The 26407-nt window shown below is 42.7% G+C and overlaps 3 protein-coding genes across 10 annotated transcripts; 2 read left to right on the forward strand and 1 right to left on the reverse strand.

Moving 5' to 3' along the window:
- Nucleotides 1-595: 595 nt before the first annotated feature.
- On the forward strand, nt 596-10989 carry ganc (glucosidase, alpha; neutral C). Its single transcript, XM_062557151.1, is given in 24 exon segments — nt 596-772; nt 1063-1125; nt 1279-1381; nt 1691-1818; nt 2038-2214; nt 2337-2368; nt 2688-2784; nt 2857-3040; nt 3224-3368; nt 3625-3860; nt 3944-4070; nt 4566-4645; nt 4882-5025; nt 5123-5219; nt 5303-5404; nt 5567-5741; nt 5961-6029; nt 6207-6271; nt 6353-6429; nt 6523-6597; nt 6680-6793; nt 7682-7794; nt 7932-8035; nt 8360-10989. Coding segments are annotated over 24 exon segments (2652 nt in total). The 5' UTR covers nt 596-743; the 3' UTR covers nt 8476-10989.
- A 2593-nt stretch (nt 10990-13582) lies between these two features.
- LOC119227200 (interferon alpha-inducible protein 27-like protein 2A) lies at nt 13583-22638 on the forward strand. 5 transcript variants are annotated; one of them, XM_062557154.1, is made up of 8 exons: nt 13583-13765; nt 13897-13938; nt 14093-14218; nt 14381-14398; nt 14524-14688; nt 14838-14867; nt 15010-15171; nt 22369-22638. In XM_062557154.1, exons 1-8 carry the CDS (start codon nt 13756-13758, stop codon nt 22461-22463), a joined length of 648 nt encoding a protein of 215 aa, XP_062413138.1. In that variant the 5' UTR covers nt 13583-13755; the 3' UTR covers nt 22464-22638. The 5 variants fall into 5 exon arrangements, with proteins under 5 accessions (XP_062413138.1, XP_062413137.1, XP_062413139.1 ...); XM_062557153.1 differs by lacking the exon at nt 15010-15171 and adding an exon at nt 21812-21973; XM_062557155.1 differs by lacking the exon at nt 22369-22638 and adding an exon at nt 15581-16698 and having other exon boundaries at nt 14096-14218.
- Nucleotides 22639-24400: 1762 nt separating this feature from the next.
- Nucleotides 24401-26150, reverse strand: LOC119227198 (interferon alpha-inducible protein 27-like protein 2). 4 transcript variants are annotated; one of them, XM_062557157.1, is made up of 5 exons: nt 26056-26150; nt 25529-25574; nt 25347-25376; nt 25050-25211; nt 24401-24616 (listed from the first exon to the last, which is right to left on the reverse strand). In XM_062557157.1, exons 2-5 carry the CDS (start codon nt 25539-25541, stop codon nt 24531-24533), a joined length of 291 nt encoding a protein of 96 aa, XP_062413141.1. In that variant the 5' UTR covers nt 25542-25574; nt 26056-26150; the 3' UTR covers nt 24401-24530. The 4 variants fall into 4 exon arrangements, with proteins under 4 accessions (XP_062413141.1, XP_062413143.1, XP_062413142.1 ...); XM_062557159.1 differs by having other exon boundaries at nt 25529-25565; nt 26056-26141; XM_062557158.1 differs by having other exon boundaries at nt 25529-25599; nt 26056-26115.
- Nucleotides 26151-26407: the final 257 nt, after the last annotated feature.

Here is a 26407-nt window from a genome sequence, read left to right on the forward strand (position 1 = left end):
TAGCTGGATTCTGCCGTGACGTCATGGAGCCGAAGTTGTCGCGCACGCGAGGCTCACGAGGTGGCGCCAAATCAGCTTTGAACGCGAGCGCGAGACACGCGGCTCTAAAAATACATGTCATGCATGTCATATATGATAAAAAATAGCATGTTTAATAATTCTCAATTCTAATCAAAACATGATGGAGAATTATTGGAAACAGTAAAACGAAATTCACCTTCACACACGTGTGTATAATATATTATTGTAATCTGTTAGCCTGTGCACTTTATTTGATCATTTTTATATTCATTTATATTCTAGTGTTAGCCTAATTGTAAATTATTCTTTTTTGTTTAATGCCATGGATGCACCAGCCACCATGGCAAATTATATTAACATATAATATATATATTAATCATATATGATAGAATAATTCATATTTCAATTGATCCTGGATAGCAGGTCATAATGGGACAAAGAAGAAGTTGTTTCAATTTAAAATCTTAATGTTTCAAGAGAATAACCAACATTATACTAAAAGAGAAGAATGCACAGGTAATCCGGTGGGTTTAGTTTGAAAATCCACCCCGGAAGTGTTGTGAGTGACGTCCTGGCAGTGCAGCTGTCTCGGCTCCTCGCTCCGTCGACGTCAGGCGGAGTTTGCGTCTGCGTGAACACGGAAAGGCAGACTAGTTAACGCGGAAACCAGAAGACCAGAACCGACCTTTACCGGCCGCCGTTTGTCGGTCCTTCCGCACCGAATGGCGGAAGAGAGCCAATCGGTTGTTAGGTATAAACAAACAACTGCCTTCATTTCCCCTGCAGCGCTGCAGAAGGGCCTATTGAACTTTGACTTTTAACGCCATTCTATGTCCTTCATGTCATAGTGAGGTATTAACTAATAAAGAGTGGTATTAGTTATGTTCATATTGCTGCAGGATCAAACTCACCTCCATTTTTATAGGAAAATGATTAAATAATCTTGTTATGGAAGTGTATATGTCTTATTGTAGGCAGCCAGGACAAAAACATGGTATGTTTCTCACACTGTGTTCTGTGTGTCTTTCTGCTTGTGCTCAGTGTCATCCCCGAGGACGAAGGGAAAGAAAAGTTCAAGAAGAGTGAAAATGTTGCTTTCTACAGGTATTTGGTGTTTTTCACACACACACACACACAACTTGTATTCATAAATAACTTCAATCACCTACAATTAAGCGTAACCCTCTCAGTGCCTTGCCATGCAGGACTCTGACAGGTACACTGCCCTAATATTGATGTTTTCTGTCACCTTTTGAGGCGACAGATCCAGGGACCAAACTTGCAGCACAGAGCCCTTTTGGATACGATGGTGCTGACGGAGAAGGGGGCTCGCTTTGAACTGTTGGACCCCGACACACAGGTCTGAACACCTGGGCGATTTAAAAAACAAACAACAACAACAACAACCTAGAATGATCTATTTCTCTATTCATGTTGTACAAAGCATTGACGTTTCTTTTTGTTTTAGTGCACGTCTGTGGAACTAAAACACTATACATTGCATCCACGTTGATCATGTGTTAAACCCTCTCTCTCAATAATACAATAATAATAATAATAATAACCTAAGAATAACTATGTTGCATGTTGGGTGATAGTATTACCTCAAAGGAATTTTTCTTCAGCACTGGTATTGTTAAAAATTGCTTTTGCTTTTCTTTCTTCACAGACCACGCTGCTTCTTTGTCTGTCGCCTTGCGAAAACGACACGGTGAGGATACTAATAGACGAACTGCAGCCCATCAAAGCCCGCTACCGAGTTCCAGATGTGCTAACGGGGGAACCGCAGTGTGCTCGGTAAACGATGTCCTCTCCTGCGATGCGCTCTAAGCGCTCGGTGTTCGTAGTGTTGTGTTTGTTGGCAAAAAGGATTTCTTGAAATCAATTTCAAGCCAGTTAAAAGAGTTTTTTCGGAAGCATGTTTTTTGTTCAAATGTCAAAAAAGTCATCCTCTAAAATTGTCAAATAAGGTCACATTTGCCTTGGTTGATCTTTTCCGTCGTCGTCGTCTGGCAGGCTGAGAGTGGAGAGACAGTCCGAGGACTCGGTCACGCTGTCTTGGTCTGCGGGGCGTCACCAGGTTTGCGTTTGGCGCTTCCCTTTCCGACTGGAGATCCTGTGTGAAGACAAAGTGACGGTCACCTTCAACTCCAAAGGCAAACTGTGGTTTGAGGCGCTGCAGGATCCACCCAGGTGAGGATCTCGGGCTGCTTGCGTGTGCTGGAAAGTAAACGTACTGATGGAAAAGTAAATTAAAAAGACTTTCTTGGTGTGTTTTTTTTTTTTCCTTCTCATGTGCACTCCTCGTGTGGCAGTGAGGTAAGAGAATACCTTCAAACAGAAACAGGTAATATGAATCTTATTTGAAGTTCAATCCAGTCTTCGAAAGCATTTGCTTCTTTCTGCCTTTGTTCCCGTGGCAGCTTCAAGACGACCACACACGTTTATTATGGAAAGAGACGTTCAGGCAGTTTGAGGATATCAAAGCTAATGGTTTGTTTTTTTTCATCTTATTTTCATAAAAGACAGATCTGTCTGTTATTTGCTATGTAGTTTAGTTTGCAAATATTCACTCGTCTAATGCATCGGACCGGAGAGAATTATCTTAGCTAAAACACCCATTTATATTTAGTAAAAGTATAAATGACCGCGTTGTTCGTCTCCAGGTCCCAGCAGCATCGGGTCCGACCTCTGTCTCCACGGGTTCAGCCACGCGTACGGCCTACCAGAGCACGCCGACGGCCTTCGGCTCAGCGACACCAGGTACCCACACGAACTGCAGAACCGCTCACGTTCGCCATGAGGATTGCGTTTTTAATTCCTGTGCCTCCGCAGTGACGGGGACCCTTACCGGCTCTACAACCTGGACGTCTTTGCGTACGACTTGCACAGCCGCCTCGGCCTGTACGGCTCCGTTCCGCTGTTAGTGGCCCACAGAGCGGACAGGACTTTGGGCGTGTTGTGGCTGAATGCCTCTGAGACGTTCGTTAACGTCGGTTACAGCACGTCGGCTCCTCGGGTGAGTATTGACCACCTGGCCCTCGGTCAGCGAGGTTCTTCTTTCAGACTAGGAATGATTGATCCGGTCCTGCAGACTTTGGTGCTGCTTTTTTTCCCCAAACAAACACGTTTATCACTACATTTTTGTTGGAAAACATATAATACATTTATATCCTCCTCCCTCCCTCCCTCCCTCTCTCAGGATGGCCAATCTCCCCCACTGAAGACGAGGCGCATGGAGCCACAGACTGACGTTCACTGGCTGTCAGAAAGTGGTGTGATTGACTGCGTGGTTCTGCTCGGGCCCGGTCCACAGCAGCTGTTCACCCAGTACGCTCAGCTGACCGGTGTGTGTGCAGCACACAATGTATTTTACTATTTGCATGTGAAAAGATACCCCCCCCCCCCCACCCCCCAAAAAGGATTTAATAAGGATGCAACCTCAGATGTCAGATTGTTTTAATGTTTATTGTGTCTTGTATGTTGCAAATTACACAAATTAATAAGAATGAAAACAATGCTTTCCGTATCATTTCCACTTTTTGTTGTTTTCTGCACATTTTCCATAAGCGTGACTCGTGGCAACTTCTCTCCCTCTCTCAGGATATCAAGCCCTGCCCCCTTTGTTTGCCCTGGGGTACCACCAGAGCCGCTGGAACTACGACGATGAGGCTGACGTGAAGGCTGTGGACGCTGGATTCGATCGCCACGACATCCCGTACGACGTCATCTGACTGGATATCGAGCACACGGAGGGGAAGCGTTACTTCACCTGGGACCCCGCGCTTTTCCCCGAACCGGCCAACCTGCAGCGCCACCTGGAGGAGAGGAAGAGGAAGGTGCGTTTCTGGCGTACACTGTCGGCCTTTTTTGTTTTTGGTTGTCATGAATCATAATGTTGCATTTTTTTCTTATCTCTCAGTTGGTCGTGATAAGCGATCCTCACATCAAGATGGACCCCGGTTGGTGGTTGTCTAATGAGGCCAGAGATGGGGGGCATTTGGTCAAGAACAGAGACGGGCAGATCTATATTGGAACCTGTTGGCCTGGTAATGTTTTTCTGACTATGAGTAGAGATGATGTCTAAAAGGGTTTAATGAAAGCAGAGTTGCTACAGATGAGGAACTTTGGTGCTGTAACATTGGAAATGTTCTGTCCCGGCCCTTTATGAAAACTTTCCATGACTCTGCATTTCTGCAGACGTGGTCTCCAGCAATGTGACATTAAACACAGTATCATTAATCCAAGCCGGAGACCTATGAGAAAAGATCAACACAGAGGATATAAACAAGTAAATATGAGATGCCTCACCTGGAGTGCAACATTAGAAAAGACTAAACGCTTACAATAGAATAAACATAAAGGCATGGGAAAATAGAACAGGAATAAATATTTTTCCATATTATATTATATTATATTAATATTAAGTTAAGTTGGTTATTGTATTAATTATTTGGGCAAGTTAGGAGCTCCTAGAGATGAAGTATTGAACCATACCTGTTTTTTGATCTTTGTAATTTTAGTTTTGTTAACTTCTCTCACAGGTGATTCCAATTATATCGACTTCAGCAGTGCAGACACTCGAGCGTGGTACTCTAGATGTTTCAGCCTTGATAAGTACAAAGTAAGTGTACAAATGAAATACAAATCTATATCATTATCATTATATATATATATATGCCCCCCATTATATATATATATATATATATATATATATATATATATATATAATGCAACCCAATTTAACATCATAATGATCCTAAAACTCTACTGATCACTGATGAAGTTTCTTTGTTGATGCTGTAAAGTTAAATTGGGCATCTCCAATCCTTTGAGATTTTACGTTGTATTACAACACAGGGATCGACACCATCGCTATTTGTGTGGAATGATATGAACGAACCGTCTGTTTTTGACGGGCCGGAGCAAACGATGCCCAAGGACGCAGTGCATTCTGGGGGGTGGGAGCACCGTGAACTGCACAACCTGTACGGCTTCTACCAGGTGAGCTGGCTCAATTACACGGCAAACATTTAGCATTGGAGGCAAGAGAAAGGCACAATAACTGAACTAAATAGAGACTTCTTTTGTTGTCTCACAGCACATGGCCACAGCGGAGGGTCTGATTACTCGCTCAGGCGGCTCAGAGAGACCGTTCGTCCTTTCGCGCTCCTTCTTTGCTGGGTCACAGAGACTCGGTGCGTTTTTTTAATATGATCGATGGTCTCAGGTGTTGTCTTCATGGTTGCGTCCCTAAGCGTTGGTTTCCAATGGGATGCAGGGGCAGTATGGACAGGTGACAACGTTGCCAGCTGGGAGTATTTGCGTATCTCCATTCCGATGCTTCTGTCTCTGAGCGTGACGGGAATCGCATTTTGCGGAGGTGAGAACGCTGGATTCATTCATTTTCCTTTTCAAAATTACACCCGTTTGTTGAATGGTATGTAAAAGAGTCACATTCTGTGATGTTCTTCGGCCCACTGAGCGGTGTGTAATATTCTGACGGTATCCGGTATAGTTGACTGGCGGCCCCTCTGCATTTCAGCTGACGTCGGCGGGTTCGTTCAGGACCCGGAGCCCGAGTTGCTGCTGCGCTGGTACCAGGCGGCCGCCCTGCAGCCGTTCTTCAGAGGCCACTCTGCAAAGGGGACGAAGCGCCGGGAGCCCTGGCTGTTTGGGGACAAAGTCACCGCCGCCATCCGCGCGGCCGTCCAACAGAGGTACTCTGGCTGGGGTTTCAGTCCAATGAGTCACAGCCTTTTGGATCGACCAGGAAAGACTGCTTTCCCTTAACCAATGTTTTTTTTTTTTCTCTCAAATTAACATGAAAAAAACATTAAACATAACGAATCAACGGTGGCACTAATATCAGCGCCGACATGCACATTCATCTTTTGTTATCAGTTTGTAATGGTCCGAGTGTTGTCTCTTGTTCTCAGGTACTGTTTGCTGCCTTACTGGTATACTCTGTTCCACCTGGCTCACACCACAGGTCTGCCTCCACTCAGGTCAGTGCTGCCTCCCTCTGCTGCTCAGTGGAAGTACTGCAGGCCTGTTAGTCCAGTTTACCTCTCTGACGCCAGAGGTCAATGTTTGTCACGTTTTGAATTGGTAATTAAAACGTCAGTAGATACACTTTTAAAAAAGAGGTTTTAGAAATGCTCATTTTATTCAAACCCGCACAGACCTCTCTGGGTGGAGTTCCCAGGAGAACAAAGCACCTTCGCTGTGGACCACCAGTATATGATTGGTGAAGAACAGCTTTTTTTTAAATTGTTGCATTTATACTACGTGAAGTTATCCCTTTTTCACTTTTATTGATTCTATGTAGGTGGAGCACTGCTGGCCAGTCCTGTAACCGAGCCACGTGTTCAAGAAGTGCGAGTCCTCCTTCCTGGATCTGGTGAGGTAAATCGACCACCAGGTAACACATGCTTGTCCTCCAGTGACTCACAAGTCACCTGATGGTGCAAGTTACACGAAGGGCTGTTTGTGTTTCAGGTTTGGTATGACGTCCACACTGCAAAGGCGCATAGAGGAGGCCGGACTCTGAGTGTCCCCGTCACGCTGGACACAGTTAGTGTTTAACGTCTCAATTCACACAGAAAGGGTTACTTCATGTGTCATGTTCTATGTGAAACTTGTATTTTCCCCTCAGGTTCCTGTGTTCCAGCGTGGCGGCTCGGTGGTCTGCAGGTCAACAGGAAGTGGTTCCTGCACAGCCGAACAGCAGCAGCTCCCCCTCTCCATCACGGTGGCCCTGAACTCTGAGGTAAGCATCAAAGGGTTTTAGGCAAATTAAATCCGGGTTACTTTCTGGTTTGTTTGCCAACATTGTTAATGGCTAAGACGTTGTTGAACGGCCTTTTGTGATTTTTCATCATCCCACTTACATAGTTTATGTATGAACACTACCAACATGTTTTCTCTGTATTACGGTCAGTTGTGCATCGCTGAGAGCAGTGGTTGAATAAATTATTCCACTGAGTTAGAGGTTTTAAAACTTGTAAGTTGAGATAGTTGCTAATTGATTAATCAAACAAACAAAAATACGCACTTTTAACAAACCTCTATGTCCCTTTACAAGTGTTCCATCTTTTAAGCTTATTTCGTGCAATATTACAGACGTGACTCAAATTATTAAATTAGCACGTTTGAAAGTAGTCAGATTTGCTTTTTCAGCAACAATATCATGATTTATTTAGAGACTTCACCACAGACGGCGGTGGTAGAGGACCAAATCACAGAAATCACTGAGCCACTCAATCTCCTCCACCACGTTAAGGTGGCGATTCAAGTTTTTTTTCTCCAAGAGACGCCCTGAGAAAGACCCTGATCAGGACGCTCCTCCAGCGTCACATGAGTATGACACCCTTGGGACACAGTTCTCATCACCTACGTTTAATCAGCCGAAACTAAGAATTGTCGTTTTTTTTAGTTATCTAGGAAGGATACCCTTACACATTTGTCCCAGTGTGTGCTGCAGGATTTGCAGGCCATGTTAAAAATAAATAATTACCAATAACGCCAAAATACAGCAGCTAAAAAAATATTTTGAGAGTTTCATTTAATGCATTTTAAGACTTTTTGGGACTTGAGTGATTACGTATCTCAATGGGCTAATTGAATTAGTAGAATCCTGACCTCTTGCCCCCTGCAGGGACTCGCCGATGGGGAGTTGTACATGGACGACGGCCACTCGTTCGCCTACCGGGACAGAAAGGCCTTCTGCCTGCGCAGGTTCAGCCTGCTGTCAGGCCGTCTGCTCTGCCGGTGAGTCGTCGCTCACACCTCCCAAAAAAGCACGCAAAAAAACACACACACTTTTCTATTTGTTTTGGTTCTGCAAGTGACATAAAAGCCAAAAGTGAACCCCAAAGACGTCACTTGTGACCGTGTGTTGCTCTCAGTTCCGGCGGTGAAGAAGGAACCTTTGACTGCGACGCCGTCGTTCAGTCCGTCTCCGTCCTGGGCCTGAGGAGCAAACCCTCCACTGTGGTGCTGCACGTGTCTGGTGAGGAGCTCGGGGGTCACAGACATTCACAGCCGGAGCGAACTCAACCAGCAATCAATTGGATTGTGAATCCAAAGCTCCCCCAGCATGATCTGTAACTTATTTTGATGGAAAATTGACATAAAATAATGTTGTCCTTGGGAGTGAGAGCTGAGCCGGCGCTCCTCATTTCATGGTCCCCTTTGCCCTTTGATAGAAAATGTGGCTCCAGTAGAGGCACATTTTCAAATTTTGAAGCAGTTTGACACAAAGAACCCTGGAAATTCTTCGGTTCTCGGTGGCAAAGAAAGTGTCCAAAACACAGTGTTTTCTACCCGTCTCCAGGCGCCAGAGACTCCTCTGCTGCGTTTGAGTGGACGGAGACCAGCTGCATGCTGACTGTGAACGGGCTGAAGCTCAGAGTGGCGATGGACTGGGAGATGGAGATACAAGAACGTTAACCGTGAACACGGAACCATGCCGCAGTTTGTTTTTATTAGGAGGTACAACATTTATTACATAGATATGTCAAAGCTGCAAAAGGGGCTGCATGAACCACTCCATGATTATGTTTTAATTATTTGACTTGTTTTGAACCTTTGAACATTGTTTTTTGTTATTTCTTTACAACCTTTAAAGATGCATGTTAATACTTCTGCTACATCAAGTACTGTAATTGATTTAAATACGGGTCCCAAACATCAAGAGGGTAATAATGATATCATTATTTCCCAAGATATCAAGATGTTTTTTGAGTGCTGTCAAACGATTCAAATATTTAATCACGATTAATCGCATTCATGTCATAGTTAACTATGTGATGCACGCGTCAGGTGAGGAGCTCAGGAGTCACAAACATTTACAGCCGTGGGAAAACTCAACCAGCAATCAATTGGATTGAGAAACACAGGCTCCCTCAGCATGATCTGTAACTGTTTTTGATTGAAAAATGAAATATAATAATGTTGTCCTTGGGAGTGAGAGCTGAGCTGGCGCTCTTCATTCCATGGTCCCCTTTGCCCTTTGATAGAAAATGTGGCTCCAGAAGAGGCACATTTTTTCTACCCGTCTCCAGGCGCCAGAGACTCCTCTGCTGCGTCTGAGTGGACGGAGACCAGCTGACCGTGAACCGGCTGAAGCTCAGAGTGGCGATGGACTGGGAGATGGAGATACGCCTTCCAGCTCCAGATAGACCAGCTGCACCTGATGCAACAATGAACAGGTCAAATACCAGAGAATTAAGTAAAGTCAAAAGTATCTGAGGAACACCCCTGCGTAGACATGTCACTATCTACTTCAGAAAGACGTGAGAGAGCACATAATGACCCTGTGATTAGAATTCCAACAGTGACGTGCCGTCATGGGCACTGCCTACCGTGCCAGAATCGAAACGTATAATTGTTTATTAAAAACAATTATTTAATAAACTTGTATTTCTATTTTTACAGTTTATTGTTGTGGTTTATATATATATATATAGTATGTGTTATTCCAATTGTTTTGACGTTACTCATCAAATACAAAAGAAATGGTAGAATAAAGCAGTGCTTTTACTGTCCGTTCACTGCAGACAAGTGAAAAACCCACTTTGCTTCTGTGTTCTTTAACTTGTACGGCAAAAAGCACAGCTCTGTTGTGCCTTTACGTGTGAATGTGTTACGCCGGTAATCGATCAACCAACAACAGCAAACATGGACAAATTAAAATGGAGATGTTACTGCTACAAGGAACAAAATGAATACTAGGAGTAAAAAAGAAAACAATTAAACAATGTTTTGCTTCAAATACAGGAGTTACTATGACATTTCCTAGAATGCAATACGCAACAGCAGACAATCATGATACCAGATTACGTAATATTCAGCCAACATTGCATCATTTGCAGCTTAACTTAAAGAGTACATCCACACAACTATACAAAGAAAAACCACAAAATACTTATTTTAAGAATGATAAGTCATTTAAAATATAGACAAACCTTGAGCACGTATTTGCCGTTTTTTTTTTACTTCAATATATAATAATACATAAAGACAAGCATATACTTCTTCATTTCTGTATTTTCTCATTCCTATGGTGAACGACTCTAACATCTGTAGGAACACCTTGATGTTGTACCCTGCACTGCCCTGTGGGGCTGCAGTGGCCTTTCACTAATAAGCTTAATAGGATTCACGTTCTAAAATGCAAAGAAAATCTTAATATAAATGGTGAATACAATTTAAACTCAAAGTAGAGGCAGGTCCTTCATATTAGATTATTACATTACATGTCATTTAGCTGACGCTTTTATCCAAAGCGACGTACAATAAGTGCATTTCCACATAGAGATACAAACTCAGAAGAACAAGTAACAAGAAAGTACATTTTTCATCAAATAAGCGGTTTCAAAACATGTTATAGAAAAGTGCCATTATAAGTACAATTTAAGTGCTACCATTTGTTAGTGCTACGGTTTGCTAATGTTTTAGTCAAGGTAGAGTCTGAAAAGGTGTGTCTTGAGTTTTCGACGGAAGATGTAGAGGCTCTCTGCGGTCCTGATGTCATCGGAGAGCTCATTCCACCATGTGGGAGCCAGGACAGCGAAGAGTCGTGATCTCGTCGAGTGCTTTTCTCTCAGAGAGGGAGGAACAAGCCGCTTGGCAGATGCAGATCGGAGTGTGCGAGTTGGGATGTAGGGTTTCACCATGTCCCGGATGTAGACTGGTCCCGATCCATTCACAGCATGGTACGTCAGTACCAATGTTTTGAACTGGATGCGAGCAGCTACTGGTAACCATTGAAGAGAACGGAGAAGTGTCCCAATCTACACGTCCCTGCACAGTGGATGACTCCTGAGCTACTGTTTTTATGGCCATTGAACAAAGCGCTCACAAACGAGCTCACAGCGGCAGACAGTGAGTTATGCAGAATCCATAGGGGGCCGTTTAGGACTTTACTACTGAGACACTGTCACACACTACTGAGACACTCAACACTCACTGTGTCTACTGTTTCATTTACCCTTCCAGCTTGAGAATAAGCAGCAGCGGGGTATCTGTCTGACGCATGTAGATCCTCGACTTGAGGGAATCACTTCTTCAGATGGATCCTTGAGAAGTCAATCAGGTCTCCTTTGGTCGCCGGACCCTTTTCTCTTTTCTCTGATGGGGCAGAATCACTTTTTTGGTGAATCCTGAAGTGGCCTCTGTACACGGACGTCCAGACAAACTTCAAACGATTCCACTTCTGACCCCAAATGGTGGTGGAAGATTTTCTCAAACAATCGTAAATAAAGAATACAGTCTCTGAATACAGTCTCTTTCTCCATTTATTTCCTTGCAGTCACATCAGCTACGTGCTGAATAGACTGTGAGGAACATCTTTTCAAAAAGGGCAGAGTAGTTCTGTCATTTTCGTTCATTACACTACTCCATTTAAAATGAAGATAAACCTTGTAGAAATAAAAAACAGAATCTGTTGGAGTACATTAATATAATTCAATCCGGAGAGACTTGTTGAAGTTTGAACAGTGCTTTATTATAACATGCATTAATTTTGTTATTGCAATGTGTTTGGGGCTTCGACTCCATCCAGCCGTAGGAAAGACCAGGGGCCGGGATGCTGAGCCGAGCTATATCCCCCCCTTCGGGAGTCCAGACACTGGTGATGGTGGTAGAGAATAAGTTGCTCCAATTTCCTGATGTGCCAGGTACTGCTGTAGATTGGAGGTGTCAGGGGTGGTGGCGGGTCGCCTTTGGTGCGCGCTGAAATGACAACTGACAGCAGAGAGAGAGAACAGTCTTTTAACGTTTGCCAGCCCTGATGCAATTGGTTTACGGTAACATCACCCACATCTGGTTGGCTGGTACTACCTGAACCCGCCCCTAATCAGCTGGCCGTGTGCCCCCATGGAGAGAGGAAGCCTACCGAGAATGGCAACGCCTGTCCAGTCTTCCTGACTGAATTTTCGCCTAAGCTTCATATGGTGAATACGTTATAAACTCAAAGTAGAGGCAGGCCCTGCATGCTACTCTTCTCTTTTAAGTATAAATACTTTATATTGTACTTTTCATTTTGATCTTGATAAAAGCCTCCACCACCTCCAATGCAAAAACAATATTTACTTCCGTGACTGATCCATGAAGGTTTGCTCTGAATGAGCCGTCAGAACTAAACTGGTTCAGCAACTCTTTAGTGTTTCGTGGCACTGTAATGCGTTATGGGGCCACTAGTTCTCCAAAAACGAAACTTCAAAACAAAAACAACAGTAGGCGTCAACGCAGTACATTTAACCAGAAGATCCACGTGATACGTTATCATTGTATTGGAGCATAAGAACAAAAACAAAAGACGCTCAAAAGTGGCTGAGCCAGGACGACCACACCTACTGCACACGGACATCACAGCAGAGAATTGCTGCGGATGCAGTCAAAGCACGTAAACAGTTTCTATGTCAAGGTGTCTCTGAAACACAAGATGCAAAATCAAGATGAACTCTGGATTGAAGACATTTGCCTCAGTTACTATTGCAGTTATATGTTTATTAAGCAAGTTTACAAGTCAAAGAATCAGTTCTTTCGAGGAAATATATTATTGTCAAAGGAGCCGATGCTTGTGGTCGGCGTGGTGGTGGTTTGGTTGGAACTGTCCCCTCACAGCAGTTAGAAGATCGATGGACCCGATGCTTACTAGTAGGACGCATGTCTTCACTGACACGTGACCTGCAGACTCTTGAGAAACGACGCACTGTTAGAAGTGAATTTCCTGCGTTGTCACAACATTTGTTCTACAAAAAGGGCGCTAGAGAGTAACTTCTAATTCTGCTATACAGGAACCTAGGAATGCTAAGGAGTAAAAATGTTTAAAAATATATTTTGTTGACTGCAGGAGATATGCTTTTTCTAACTTAAACACAACACTCTGATAGGGTGCTACAGGTTATTGATTTAAAAATAATGTATTTTTATTACTCATTTAGCCCAGGCATTTTCATTTAATTCCAATAGCAACACACCTAAATTACATTATGAGACAAACATGCAACAACAGGTGACATTCAACCTTTGGAACTTAGCATTAGTGCATAGTGCACCTGAAGTATTTTAGTAAAGTAAATAACAAAGACAGAAACACTAAAGAGTTGTTGAACCCGTTTAGTTCTTATCCAGAGAAAACTCTCTGTCAGATGGCGCGACACATCCAGTGGATTGACAACATAATGGTCACATGACCACAAATGTGTTCCGTTGTTCCGTTGCCCCCCCCCCCCCTCACACACACAAACACCTGACACCTGACTCATGAGAAGGGCTGCTCCCGTCAGCATATTGTAGCGATCGGAGCGGCGGATCGAGTTGGGCGGCGCTGGTGGGCGCATTGCATGATGGGACAATCCTTAGATGCATTTCTGTTATGTTGATGTTCTGGTGTTTAAGATTATGTGTGTTTTCTAGGGTCTGTTATGTTGTGCTCAAATGTTACTGTTTAATGTTTTAATTAAATGTTTGATGTTTTGTTACAGTTTAATGTGTAGGAGTGTGGGCACCATGACCCAACTTGGTATTGCTGTGGGTCAAGTTCTTAGTTCGACGCCTTAATAGAGTGTCTATTTCCTGGGGTCGTGCGGTGTATGAAAAACAGGAAGGGCAGCAAAATTAATACCAGTCTCCTGTCTCGTTCATCTGGCCAAGCTCGCCACAATATAAAACCCTGTCGAGCACATCCGGGATCTTCAGTGGACTCGTACACTAAAACAAACCATGGACCTTTGTGAGTTTCGTTGTTCCTTCCATAGTACCGCCTTATTTTATTGATATGTTTTTCTTATTAAAACTACAGCAAATGTTTCTGATTGAGCGAGGTGAGATGTAAATGTTGATCTAGTTTTTTCCTCTTCTCAGTGATTTGTATTGTTGCCTTGGCGGCTTTCGGAACATTAGCCGGTAAGACCCCGTACAGCACAGCCTTTATGCAATTACTTCTTTATTTCATTTTGTGACATGCTAAACTTCTATCATGAATTATTCATTCAAAATTGGCCTGGCAAAGCAGCACACTAGTGTGAACATCAGAGGTCCCTCTGTTTTTCATGTGCAGCAGCTGACAACCCTGCTGCAGCTATGATGTCCGCCGCGGCCGTGGCCAATGGGGAGGGGGGGGCTGCAGGAAGCATCGGGGGTTTTCTGCACTCTATGGATTCACAAAAACAAACCATGGACCCTTGTGAGTATCGCCGTTTCTATCAGCAGTACTGACTTATATTAATGTGCTGATATTCTAATTGATATGCTTTTCTTATAAAACCAAAAAAATGTCTTTGATTGAGCCAGGTGAGATATAAATGTTGATTCTATTTTTTTTTTCTTCCTTCGGGTACGGTTCTAGCTGTCGGAGCAGGAGCCGGTAAGACCTCGGCCGCTATGGAATAAGTGTTTACTCCTTTTTTTTCTTCTTTTAAAAATTGCTAAACTTCCAAACTGCACACTATTATGAACACCAGAGCTCCCCCTGCTGTGTTTTTCATGCAGTGGCTGCTGTGGCCGCGGCCCCTGTGGTACTGGGAGCCGTAGGTTTCAACCCTGCTGCAGCTATGATGTCCGCCGCGGCCGTGGCCAATGGGGAGGGGGGGGCTGCAGGAAGCAGCGGGGGTTTTCTGCACTCTATGGGTTCACAAAAACAAACCATGGACCTTTGTGAGTATCGCCGTTCCTTCAGCAGTACTGACTTATTTTAATGTGCTGATACTCTAATTAATATGATTTTCTTATGAAACCAAGGCAAATGTCTTTAATTGAGCAAGGTGAGATGTAAATGTTGATTCTGTTTTTTTTTCTTCCTTCAGGTACGGCTCTTGCAGTCGGAGCAGGAGCCGGTAAGACCTCGTACAGCACAGCCGCTATGGAATAAAAGTGTTCACTCCTTTTTTTTTTTCTTCTTATAAAAAAATTTGCTAAACTTCCAAACTGCACACTATTATGAACACCAGAGGTCCCTCTGCTGTGTTTTTCATGCAGTGGTTGCTGTGGCCGCGGCCCCTGTGGTACTGGGAGCCGTAGGTTTCACCTCGGCTGGGATCACAGCAGGCTCCTATGCTGCCACCATGATGTCCGTCACGGCTGTGGCCAACGGGGGGGCGGTGGCTGCAGGAAGCACAGTGGCTGCTCTACAGGCTGCAGGTACACACTGATAATGTAGCTGTATTTATATATGTAATTTATTTGGCAACTTTTGTGAAGTGAGTCAAATGCAAAAATGCACGCTTTTTCTTTCTAAATTACACAAAAAAACATGACTGCAAAAGTGCATTGAGAGTGACGTCCACAGAAGGCGCTCAGTTGTTGCATACTTTTATTATGCAATATAATATTCATTTGTGGATAATTTGTTATGAAAACTCGTATTGGTATTGATACCCCTCTTGCTTGGGAGGAGAACGAGGCGGATATAACCTGGCCTGGCCACCTCCCTTTCAAAGGGATTTATTCACTGGAGAGCAAATGGGTTTCTTTTTTTTAGACTAGACATTACTTTATTTTAATTTCACTGTTAATTCTTGGGTATTTAACCTGCTAATTGTTGCTTCAGGTGCAGCTGGTCTGTCTGGAACTGCTACTGCAGCTGTGGCCGCCATCGGAGCAGCAGTGGGGTACATGGCAGACTTTTGTGGTTCCCCAAATTGAGGGACTCACTTCTTCAGTTTGATCATTGGGCCTCATTCACCAATATCTTCCTAAGTTATTTCTTACATTCGTTCTTAAGAAAGTTCCTAAGAAAAGTCTACGTGTGATTTATGACGTGTTCCTAAACAGTGGAATTGTTCGCAGGTGCGGTCTTAGAATGATGAATCCCAATATGTTGTAAATTGAAAGCTTGTGCCCTGTTGCTCCCTGTTGCTCCTGTTTAGCCCCCTTAATTGCCATTAAGGGGCATTAGATGGAAATCTAAAAGAAATGGGAAAGACGATGGAGGCCTCGACTCCAGAAGAAAGTCAAACTTCTGACTCTGAAAACTTCTGGAGTGGAGATAGGCCAAGCACACTTTCAAACACCATGGCAATTCAACGCGCTATACAAATGACCAAAAGCATAAGTGTAGTGTTTATTTATTAAAACAAACACACATGTGTTATGTGTAGAATGTGCGTACATTCTGTTCTTACCTAAGAACAAATCCCAAATAAGAAAACATTGGTGAATTGGTGAATCTTTGTGAAAGCTGCGTAAGTGGGGATTAAGCACAAACTTGTTCTTAAGAACATTTGGTGAATGAGGCCCATTGAGAAGTCAATCAGGTCTCCTTTGGTCGCCGGACCCTTTTCTCTTTGCCTGATGGGGCAGAATCACTTTTTTGGTGAATCCTGAAGTGGCCTCTGTACACGGACGTCCAGACAAACTTCAAACGATTCCACTTCTGACCCCAAATGGTGGTGGAAGATTTTCTCAAACAATCGTAAATAAATAAACAGTCTCTGAATACAGTCTCTTTCTCCATATATTTCCTTGCAGTCACATCAGCTACGTGCTGAATAGACTGTGAGGAACATCTTTTCAAAAAGGGCAGAGTAGTTCTGTCATTTTCGTTCATTACACTACTCCATTTAAAATGAAGATAAACCTTGTAGAAATAAAAAACAAAATCTGTTGGAGTACATTAATATAAATGGTGAATACGTTTTAAACTCAAAGTAGAGGCAGGCACTGCATGCTGCATGCTACTCTTATCTTTTAAGTATAAATACTGTAACGCTCACCCCAATGCTGTAGCGTAAAATAAGGAGGCGATGACTGGCTTGCAACTCCGGTGCATTTATTTATAAGGAAAACACAACTTCGGTCACTGTTTGCCGTTTTTACTCCGAACGAACACTTCCGCATTCCCGGCACCCCCCCAAAACTCGCGTTGTCTCGCGTAACTACAGCTGGTCAGTACATAACATGAACACATGCAACATCTGATAACTGATAACATGAACTCAGCTCATTACAATACTTTATATCACCACCACCTCCAATGCAAAAACATTATTTACTTCCGTGACTGAGACGTGAAGGTTTGCTCTGAATGAGCCGTCTGAACTAAACTGGTTCAGCAACTCTTTAGTGTTTCGTGGCACTGTAATGCGTTATGGGGCCACTAGTTCTCCAAAAACAAAACTTAAAAACTAAACAACAGTAGGCGTCAACGCAGTACATTTAACCAGAAGATCCACGTGATACGTTATCATTGTATTTGGAGCATAAGAACAAAAACAAAAGACGCTCAAAAGTGGCTGAGCCAGGACGACCACACCTACTGCACACGGACATCACAGCAGAGAATTGCTGCGGATGCAGTCAAAGCACGTAAACAGTTTCTATGTCAAGGTGTCTGAAACACAAGATGCAAAATCAAGATGAACTCTGGATTGAAGACATTTGCCTCAGTTACTATTGCTGTTATATGTTTATTAAGCAAGTTTACAAGTCAAAGAATCAGTTCTTTCGAGGAAATATATTATTGTCAAAGGAACCGATGCTTGTGGTCGGCGTGGTGGTGGTTTGGTTGGAACTGTCCCCTCACAGCAGTTAGAAGATCGATGGACCCGATGCTTACTAGTAGGACGCATGTCTTCACTGACACGTGACCTGCAGACTCTTGAGAAACGACGCACTGTTAGAAGTGAATTTCCTGCGTTGTCACAACATTTGTTCTACAAAAAGGGCGCTAGAGAGTAACTTCTAATTCTGCTATACAGGAACCTAGGAATGCTAAGGAGTAAAAATGTTTAAAAATATATATTTTTTTGACTGCAGGAGATATGCTTTTTCTAACTTAAACACAACACTCTGATAGGGTGATACAGGTTATTGATTTAAAAATAATGTATTTTTATTACTCATTTAGCCCAGGCATTTTTATTAAATTCCAATAGCAACACACCTAAATTACATTATGAGACAAACATGCAACAACAAGGTGACATTCAACCTTTGGAACTTAGCATCAGTGCATAGTGCACCTGAAGTATTTACAGGACACAAACACTAAAGAGTTGCTGAACCAGTTTAGTTCTCATCCAGAGAAAACTCTCTGTCAGCTGGCGCAACACATCCAGTGGATTGAAAACATAATGGTCACATGACCACAAATGTGTTCCGTTTCCTAGAAACACAGGGTGTCTCACATTACCCCCACACACAAACACCTGACTTTCATGAGAAGCGCGGCTCCCCTCAGCATATAAAACCCCGTCGAGCACATCCAGGATCTTCAGTGGACTCGTACACTAAAACAAACCATGGACCTTTGTGAGTTTCGTTGTTCCTACGGACTTATTTTATTGATATGTTTTTCTTATTAAAACCACAGCAAATGTTTCTGATTGAGCGAGGTGAGATGTAAATGTTGATTTAGCTTTATCCTCTTTTCAGTGATTTGTATTGCTGCCTGGGCGGCTTTCGGAACATTAGCCGGTAAGACCCCGTACAGCACAGCCTTTATGCAATTACTTCTTTATTTCATTTTGTGACATGCTAAACCTTCCAGTGAGCATTTTTTGGTTGAAAAGACGTTGAATAGACGTCTATCCCCGACGTTGCAAAATGGTTTAAAAGTGAAAGTTGTTTCAACGTTGAAAAGACGTCTATGTTTAGACCACATATCAACGTGATTTTTAATACGGTAAAATGTCGTCCTCTACTTTTGCATTATTTTATAGGTTTAAAAAGAAATGACGTCCACATTTGTACGTTTACCACCGATATTAAAAATCACGTTGAAAACTGGTCTAAACGTGTACGTCATTTCAACGTCTACCAAGAGACGTTGAAACAACTTTCACTTTGAAACCATTTTGCAAAGTCGTTTCAACGTCGGGTCATAGACGTCTTTTCAACGTCTTTTTAACTGAGTCACTTGAATCCGGATCGTATACCTGAAATTGGCTCCGTCTCCCTCGTCGTCACTTCAATGATTCAGAATGCGCAGAACACCCCTCAGTTGCAGATGCCTCTAGATAACATGTTAATTCGATTCAATTGATTTTATTTTGTTCAACCCAAAATTAAAAATAAGCCTGAGAGAGCTTTACAGTCTGTAAACATGCAGCATCCAGTCCCAAAACCATCACATCGGCACACGTAAAACTCTCTTCAACTGGACAAAACCTAAGGGAGAACAGCGGAGGAGTAGCTGTGTGCAGAGAGAACAACTTAAAGATGTACAGTACGTTCAATTCCTACTACAGAAAATATTCAAATATTCAGGAGTAGTACACCAGGTGTAAGGCAGGACAACTGCAGGGACAAACTCAATCAGATGTAACCTCCATCCACAGGAACCTGTGAGGAGGGAAGAACAAAGACTTTAGGGAAAAGGCAAAGTGTGTAATTTGGGTTTGTAATAATGATAACAGCAGCAGGTGTTTGAGAACCCTTATTTATAGATTGTTTACTTATGACTAGGGTTGGGTATCGAGAATCGATTGGAATCGGAACTAGCTTTGCGATTTACCCGGTATCGTTCAAAAGTTTAAAATTCGATTCCTAGTTTCGATTCTCAGTCCGCCGGCGCCGACCGGAAATAGAAACCGCTGAACACCAACGAAGAAGCGTCCACCGGCGTGTTGGCGTAACAGCGCGATCGAACAAGTGTAGCATGCGTCGGCGGTCCAAAGTGTGGTTACACTTCTCGAAACAAACCGAAAACTCGGCAAAAAACTCCCGGTTGTTGTGAATTTGTGACGCATCAGACCAGTGCGCGCGCGGGTGCCGGGTGGCCAGAGCGGAGCGGTCCTATCTGTTAAAATGAGCCGTGAGGCTGGCGCTGCAAAGAAAAAAAAAAAGATTGTGCTAGCACTCCCCGCGTCGACCGCCAGCAGCCCCCCGTCAGCGAAAGTGTCCCTGATTTGGGGTTGGGAGAGTTGCGCGACCCCCCGCCCCCCTCCGTGTGCCCCGTGTTTGACGCGCTGCCTCTTCCTCTGATTCCAAGGGTTCGTCCATCAGTGGGAGCAAGGTAACGTTTAAGTACCTGCAGTATCATACACTCACGAGTAAATGTGTTTTTGTGAGGTTTCAAAAATAAAGCTCTCTGGAGGAAAGTGTACCCCTGTTATTTATAATGTTTATACAATATTCAAGTTCATAGTTTGATATTTATATTGTAGTTGAAAACAGCCCTGTTAGAAATTCATAGTAAAGTTAATAAAAAGTTCATAGAATTAACATTGGAGAAGGTCAGACTATTTCCTTCAGAAAGACCCTTGGTTAGCTAGCTCATTTAAAATATCTTAAACTTAAACTTTTTTGACCCTGCCTCTTAAAAGAATCAGAATCGAGAATCGCTGGGAACCGGAATCGAAACAAGGAATCGAAATCGGAATCGTTCAAATTCAAACGATACCCAACCCTACTTATGACATTATAAACAAGATAACAATTCATCTGCAACTTATGGCATTTCTGGAGTAACATTTCCAGGTATATTACACAGTACCATACTTAGCAATGTTGCTTTAAGCATGCAGTAACTTACAATGTGTTGGCTAGCTTGTTTACAGGCCACAACTTGTTGAATTCAGCTGCGATCTGTGTTTAGGTTGCGTTGCTTTAAAAACGTGTATTTTCTACATGAAATGGGAACGGCAATAATATGATATGGGTACTGCAACAACCTAACGTATTAGCAACACCAAACACACGGAAAATACTCTATGACGTTTACTTTTGGTCCAGTTGATGTTGAACGCTAGCATGCTCCGAGCTAGCATGCTAACTAGCAAACTATCTGCGCTAACGCTAACTAGCTTACGGAAATAACAGTCTTTCCCGTATCGAGTGGGCAGCACATGTAAAATAACTGGTTATAGTTCCAGGTGTGCTTCATTCAAACACTCACGTACTTAAAGAGTATTGGGGCCGGTAGCCGTAGTTGTATCAGGCCGTTCACGTCGCTCTGCTCCCGGACACACTTCCCCTCGCGCTGCGCCCGGTGGAAGAGAACTTGCGCATGCGCGTTACGGATGTGATCAGAGTTACGTGTTTACAACTAATGTTTGAAACGGCCCGCATTATTTTGTCCTTAAAGCATATTGTTACGCCTCACCTCCTCTCCCGAGCCGGGGTGGAGGCGTGACAGACACACACTCTGTATTTCCATATTTATAACGTTTTAAGAAAAATCTTAAATGCGTTGAAATTACGTCTTTGCGTAGACCAAATCTCGCCGACCAGTTCATTCATTATTATGATAATGATATTATCTTCTCTCTTTCAACCTTACGTTACAACATGACACATCATTTCACGCACTTTTTGGCCGGTTGAAAATACGTTGAAATGAGGTCTTAGACGTTCAGACCTCATTTCAACCCGATTTCAACCATATTTCAACGTTGAAATTACGTCTTGTGCTCACTGGGTTCTGGCTCCCTCTGTTTTTCATGTGCAGCAGCGGGCGTGGCCAACGGGGAGGGGGAGGCTGCAGGAAGCATCTGGGGTTTTCTACCCTTGGACACTTGTGAGTATCGCCGTTCCTTCAGCAGTACTGACTTATTTTAATGTGCTGATACTCTAATTAATATGATTTTCTTATGAAACCAAGGCAAATGTCTTTAATTGAGCAAGGTGAGATGTAAATGTTGATTCTGTTTTTTTTTCTTCCTTCAGGTACGGCTCTTGCAGTCGGAGCAGGAGCCGGTAAGACCTCGTACAGCACAGCCGCTATGGAATAAAAGTGTTCACTCCTTTTTTTTTTTCTTCTTATAAAAAAATTTGCTAAACTTCCAAACTGCACACTATTATGAACACCAGAGGTCCCTCTGCTGTGTTTTTCATGCAGTGGTTGCTGTGGCCGCGGCCCCTGTGCTACTGGGAGCCGTAGGTTTCACCTCGGCTGGGATCACAGCAGGCTCCTATGCTGCCAGCATGATGTCCGCCGCGGCTGTGGCCAACGGGGGGGCGGTGGCTGCAGGAAGCACAGTGGCTGTTCTACAGGCTGCAGGTACACACTGATAATGTAGCTGTATTTATATATGTAATTTATTTGGCAACTTTTTTGAAGTGAGTCAAATGCAAAAATGCACGCTTTTTCTTTCTAAATGACACAAAAAAACATGGCTGCAAAAGTGCATTGAGAGTGACGTCCACAGAAGGCGCTCAGTTGGTGCATACTTTTATTATGCAATATAATATTCATTTGTGGATAATTTGTTATGAAAACTCGTATTGGTATTGATACCCCTCTTGCTTGGGAGGAGAACGAGGCGGATATAACCTGGCGGATATTCACTGGAGAGCAAATGGGTTTCTTTTTTTTAGCTGCTTCAGTCTAGACATTACTTTATTTTAATTTCACTGTTAATTCTTGGGTATTTAACCTGCTAATTGTTGCTTCAGGTGTAGCTGGTCTGTCTGGGACTGCTACTGCAGCTGTGGCCGCCACCGGAGCAGCAGTGGGGTATATGACCAACTTTTGTGGTTCCCCGAATTGAGGGACTCACTTCTTCAGTTTGATCATTGGGCCTCATTCACCAATATCTTCCTAAGTTATTTCTTACATTCGTTCTTAAGAAAGTTCCTAAGAAAAGTCTACGTGTGATTTATGACGTGTTCCTAAACAGTGGAATTGTTCGCAGGTGCGGTCTTAGAATGATGAATCCCAATATGTTGTAAATTGAAAGCTCGTGCCCTGTTGCTCCTGTTTAGCCCCCTTAATTGCCATTAAGGGGCATTAGATGGAAATCTAAAAGAAATGGGAAAGACGATGGAGGCCTCGACTCCAGAAGAAAGTCAAACTTCTGACTCTGAAAACTTCTGGAGTGGAGATAGGCCAAGCACACTTTCAAACACCATGGCAATTCAACGCGCTATACAAATGACCAAAAGCATAAGTGTAGTGTGCATTTATTAAAACAAACACACATGTGTTATGTGTAGAAAGTGCGTACATTCTGATCTTACCAAAGAACAAATCCAAAACAAGAAAGCATTGGTGAATGCCAGAATCTTTGTGAGTGGGGATTAAGCATAAATTTGTTCTTAAGAACATTTGGTGAATGAGGCCCATTGAGAAGTCAATCAGGTCTCCTTTGGTCGCCGGACCCTTTTCTCTTTTTTCTGATGGGGCAGAATCACTTTTTTGGTGAATCCTGAAGTGGCCTCTGTACACGGACGTCCAGACAAACTTCAAACGATTCCACTTCTGACCCCAAATGGTGGTGGAAGATTTTCTCAAACAATCGTAAATAAATAAACAGTCTCTGAATACAGTCTCTTTCTCCATTTATTTCCTTGCAATCACATCAGCTACGTGCTGAATAGACTGTGAGGAACATCTTTTAAAAAAGGGCAGAGTAGTTCTGTCATTTTCGTTCATTACACTACTCCATTTAAAATGAAGATAAACCTTGTAGAAATAAAAAACAAAATCTGTTGGAGTACATTAATATAAATGGTGAATACGTTATAAACTCAAAGTAGAGGCAGGCCCTGCATGCTGCATGCTACTCTTCTCTTTTAAGTATAAATACTTTATATTGTACTTTTCATTTTGATCTTGATAAAAGCCCCCACCACCTCCAATGCAAAAACAATATTTACTTCCGTGACTGATCCATGAAGGTTTGCTCTGAATGAGCCGTCAGAACTAAACTGGTTCAGCAACTCTTTAGTGTTTCGTGGCACTGTAATGCGTTATGGGGCCACTAGTTCTCCAAAAACGAAACTTCAAAACTACAGTAGGCGTCAACGCAGTACATTTAACCAGAAGATCCACGTGTTTCTAATTTCTGAAGTGATACGTCATCACTGTATTTGGAGCATAAGAACAAAAACAAAAGACGCTCAAAAGTTGCTGAGCCACTTTAGTTCTGGCGACTCATTCAGAGCAAAACCTTCATCTGTCAGTCAGTGTAGTAAATAATGTTTTTGCATTGGAGTGAGTGGTGGCTTTAATCAAGATCAAAGTGAATTATGTGCTAAACATCAGCATGTTAGCACCATTGACATGTTGAGGTTATGATTTGTCTCAGAGCAGCACTGTGCTTAAGAACACATGACAAGAGACTGATTACATCACATGTCATTTAACTTTTATCCAAAGCCACTTACATTGCATTATAACCCATGGCTTACATTTTTGCCTGGGGAGCAATTAGGGGTCAATACGATATGTGAATTTATCCATTCCTCATCCTGGATTGGGGCACATAAAGACACCTTGTGGCTCAATATGAAATATAAGCGGTTTTGATATTTTTGTGGGCCAGTTCTCATCTCAATGAAGCCTTAATTGTTGTTGTTGTTGTTGTTGGCTATTTCCAAGATATGAGATAAAAGCTGCTGTTTGATACGATGGAGGATCTATAAGAGAAAAGAAGGAACCTGCTTCTGGTTGAGATGATGAGACATTCAAATATCTAGCAAACCAAAGACTTAACATCAATTTATTGAACAATACAGCTGAGAAAGTGTTCTTTAGGTACTATACAGATTTGATCTGCTACTGCCTATTTCATTTGGTGAAAGTACAGTCATTTTATTTTGTTCCTTTGTGATTTTCAGCGGAAGAATCTGGTCAGAAATCCTACTGCTGCTCCGGTGGAGGCCACAGCTATGGTTCCAGCTCCAGATAGACCAGCTGCACCTGATGCAACAATTAACAGGTCAAATAGCAGACAATTAACAGGTCAAAAGTAACTGAGGAACACACCTGCGTAGATATGCGTGTCACTTCAGAAAGACGCGAGAGAGCACATAATGTCAGAAATGAAACAGTAGTGTCCTCGTGGTGTATAGAGTAGTATCATTTTACAGAACAAAAAACTTTTATTGAGACCCTAACTGCACTAATTAGCTTCATACGTACACTTTTTAATCTATAATAAATGCTACATTCATTCCGTGTCACTTCCGGGTCTGCCCACACCTCTGGGATCCCATGCTGCACTTTTAAAAGACTTTTGAGTGACCCAGCGTTTGATCCTTTGTCTCCTTTTGTTATTGTTCCAGCAAAGATGCATCACCACAGTGACACAACAGTTGAAGCTTCCATAAACGCTTCTAGTTAAAATGTTCACCTATTGCCTGCAGACTAGCCACCATACCGCCTGCCGCCACTCCTCCCCCGTTAGCAACCGCAGCAACTGACATCATCTTCGCACCGATGGAGCCCGCTGTTATTCCAGCCGAGGTGAAACCTGCTGTTCCCAGGGCAACAGGAGCCAGGAAGACCGCACCTACTGCACACGGACATCACAGCAGAGAATTGGTGCTGATGCAGTCAAAGCACGTAAATCGTTTCTACGTCAAGGTGTGTTGAGTTCAGCTGAAGAAGTAAACATCAGGTGAACCGTGAAGGCGGAACAAAGTCTCACTTGCTCCTGCGCCAATGGCCACTGCCGTCTCTGAAACACAAGATGCAAAATCAAGAGGAACTCTGGATTAAAGACATTTGCCTTAGTTACTATTGCAGTTATATGTTTATTAAGCATGTTTACAAGTCAAAGAATCAGTTCTTTGGAGGAAATATATTATTGTCAAAGGAACCGATACTTACTAATAAAATCCATGTCTTCACTGGTCTGACACGTGACCTGCAGACGCTTGAGAAAAGACGCACTGTTAGAACTGGACACAAGAGGGCGTCAGAGAGTCACGTCTATTTCTGCTACAAGGAACAAATGAATTCAAGGAGTAAAAACAAAAACAATACAAAATATGTCCGATCGGCCATGTCTTCTTTTACCAGAGAGACTGAAGGAAATGTTCGGATATGATACTACAGGTTATTGATTTAAAAATGAATAATTCGTCTTTTTTTACTACCATCAACATGAAAAATATCGCAATTAAACAATGTTTTGCTTCAAATAAAGGACTTACGATGACATGTTTTAGAGTAATGTAAGACGCAACAGAGCAGACGATTGAACAACAAAGATGACGCAGCAAATTTACGTAATGTTCAGCCAACGTCGCATCATTTGCAGCTTAACTTTAAGACGCATCCACACAACTACACAAGGAAAACCACAAGATACTTATTTCAAGAACTATAATAAGACCTTTAAAAGATAGACAAACCTTGAACACGTGTTATGAAGTGACAAACGTCTCTTTCTTTAGGGAGAAAAAAAATCATATGACCTCATCCGTTTCACATACCTTTCAAAATAAAACGAGGTCTTAAAAATGTATGAAGAAATCATGATGTAGCATGAAAACCAACTTCACGTATTATTCACAACTATGACACAGTTAGAAAGGTTATTTACTTGAGACATAATTTTTACTAAATCTAAACAGTCTTTTACCATTCATGTTCATGTATATCAACAGTTTATTACACTAAAAGTCTAGAATTGAATGAAAAGTTCCATTTTAAACCAAGATAGGAGCCAAGCAAAATGTACATCATTCTTCATTTCTGCATTCT

The sequence above is a fragment of the Pungitius pungitius genome, chromosome 14 (genome assembly GCF_949316345.1).
Source record: "Pungitius pungitius chromosome 14, fPunPun2.1, whole genome shotgun sequence".
Taxonomy (NCBI): Eukaryota; Metazoa; Chordata; class Actinopteri; order Perciformes; family Gasterosteidae; genus Pungitius; species Pungitius pungitius.

Coding starts and splice junctions, on each gene's coding strand:
- LOC119227198 (XM_062557156.1), bottom strand. CDS start 26,113: ATGATTTTTTTTCTCCCTAAAGAAAGAGACGTTTGTCACTTCATAACA. Junction 25,212..25,346: donor GGCCATTGGCGCAGGAGCAA/GTGAGACTTTGT, acceptor GTCCGTGTGCAG/TAGGTGCGGTCTTCCTGGCT. Junction 24,617..25,049: donor GGCTAGTCTGCAGGCAATAG/GTGAACATTTTA, acceptor TTGTTGCATCAG/GTGCAGCTGGTCTATCTGGA.
- LOC119227200 (XM_062557154.1), top strand. Junction 13,939..14,092: donor GGCTTTCGGAACATTAGCCG/GTAAGACCCCGT, acceptor TTTCATGTGCAG/CAGCTGACAACCCTGCTGCA. Junction 15,172..22,368: donor GGCTGCTCTACAGGCTGCAG/GTACACACTGAT, acceptor TTGTTGCTTCAG/GTGTAGCTGGTCTGTCTGGG.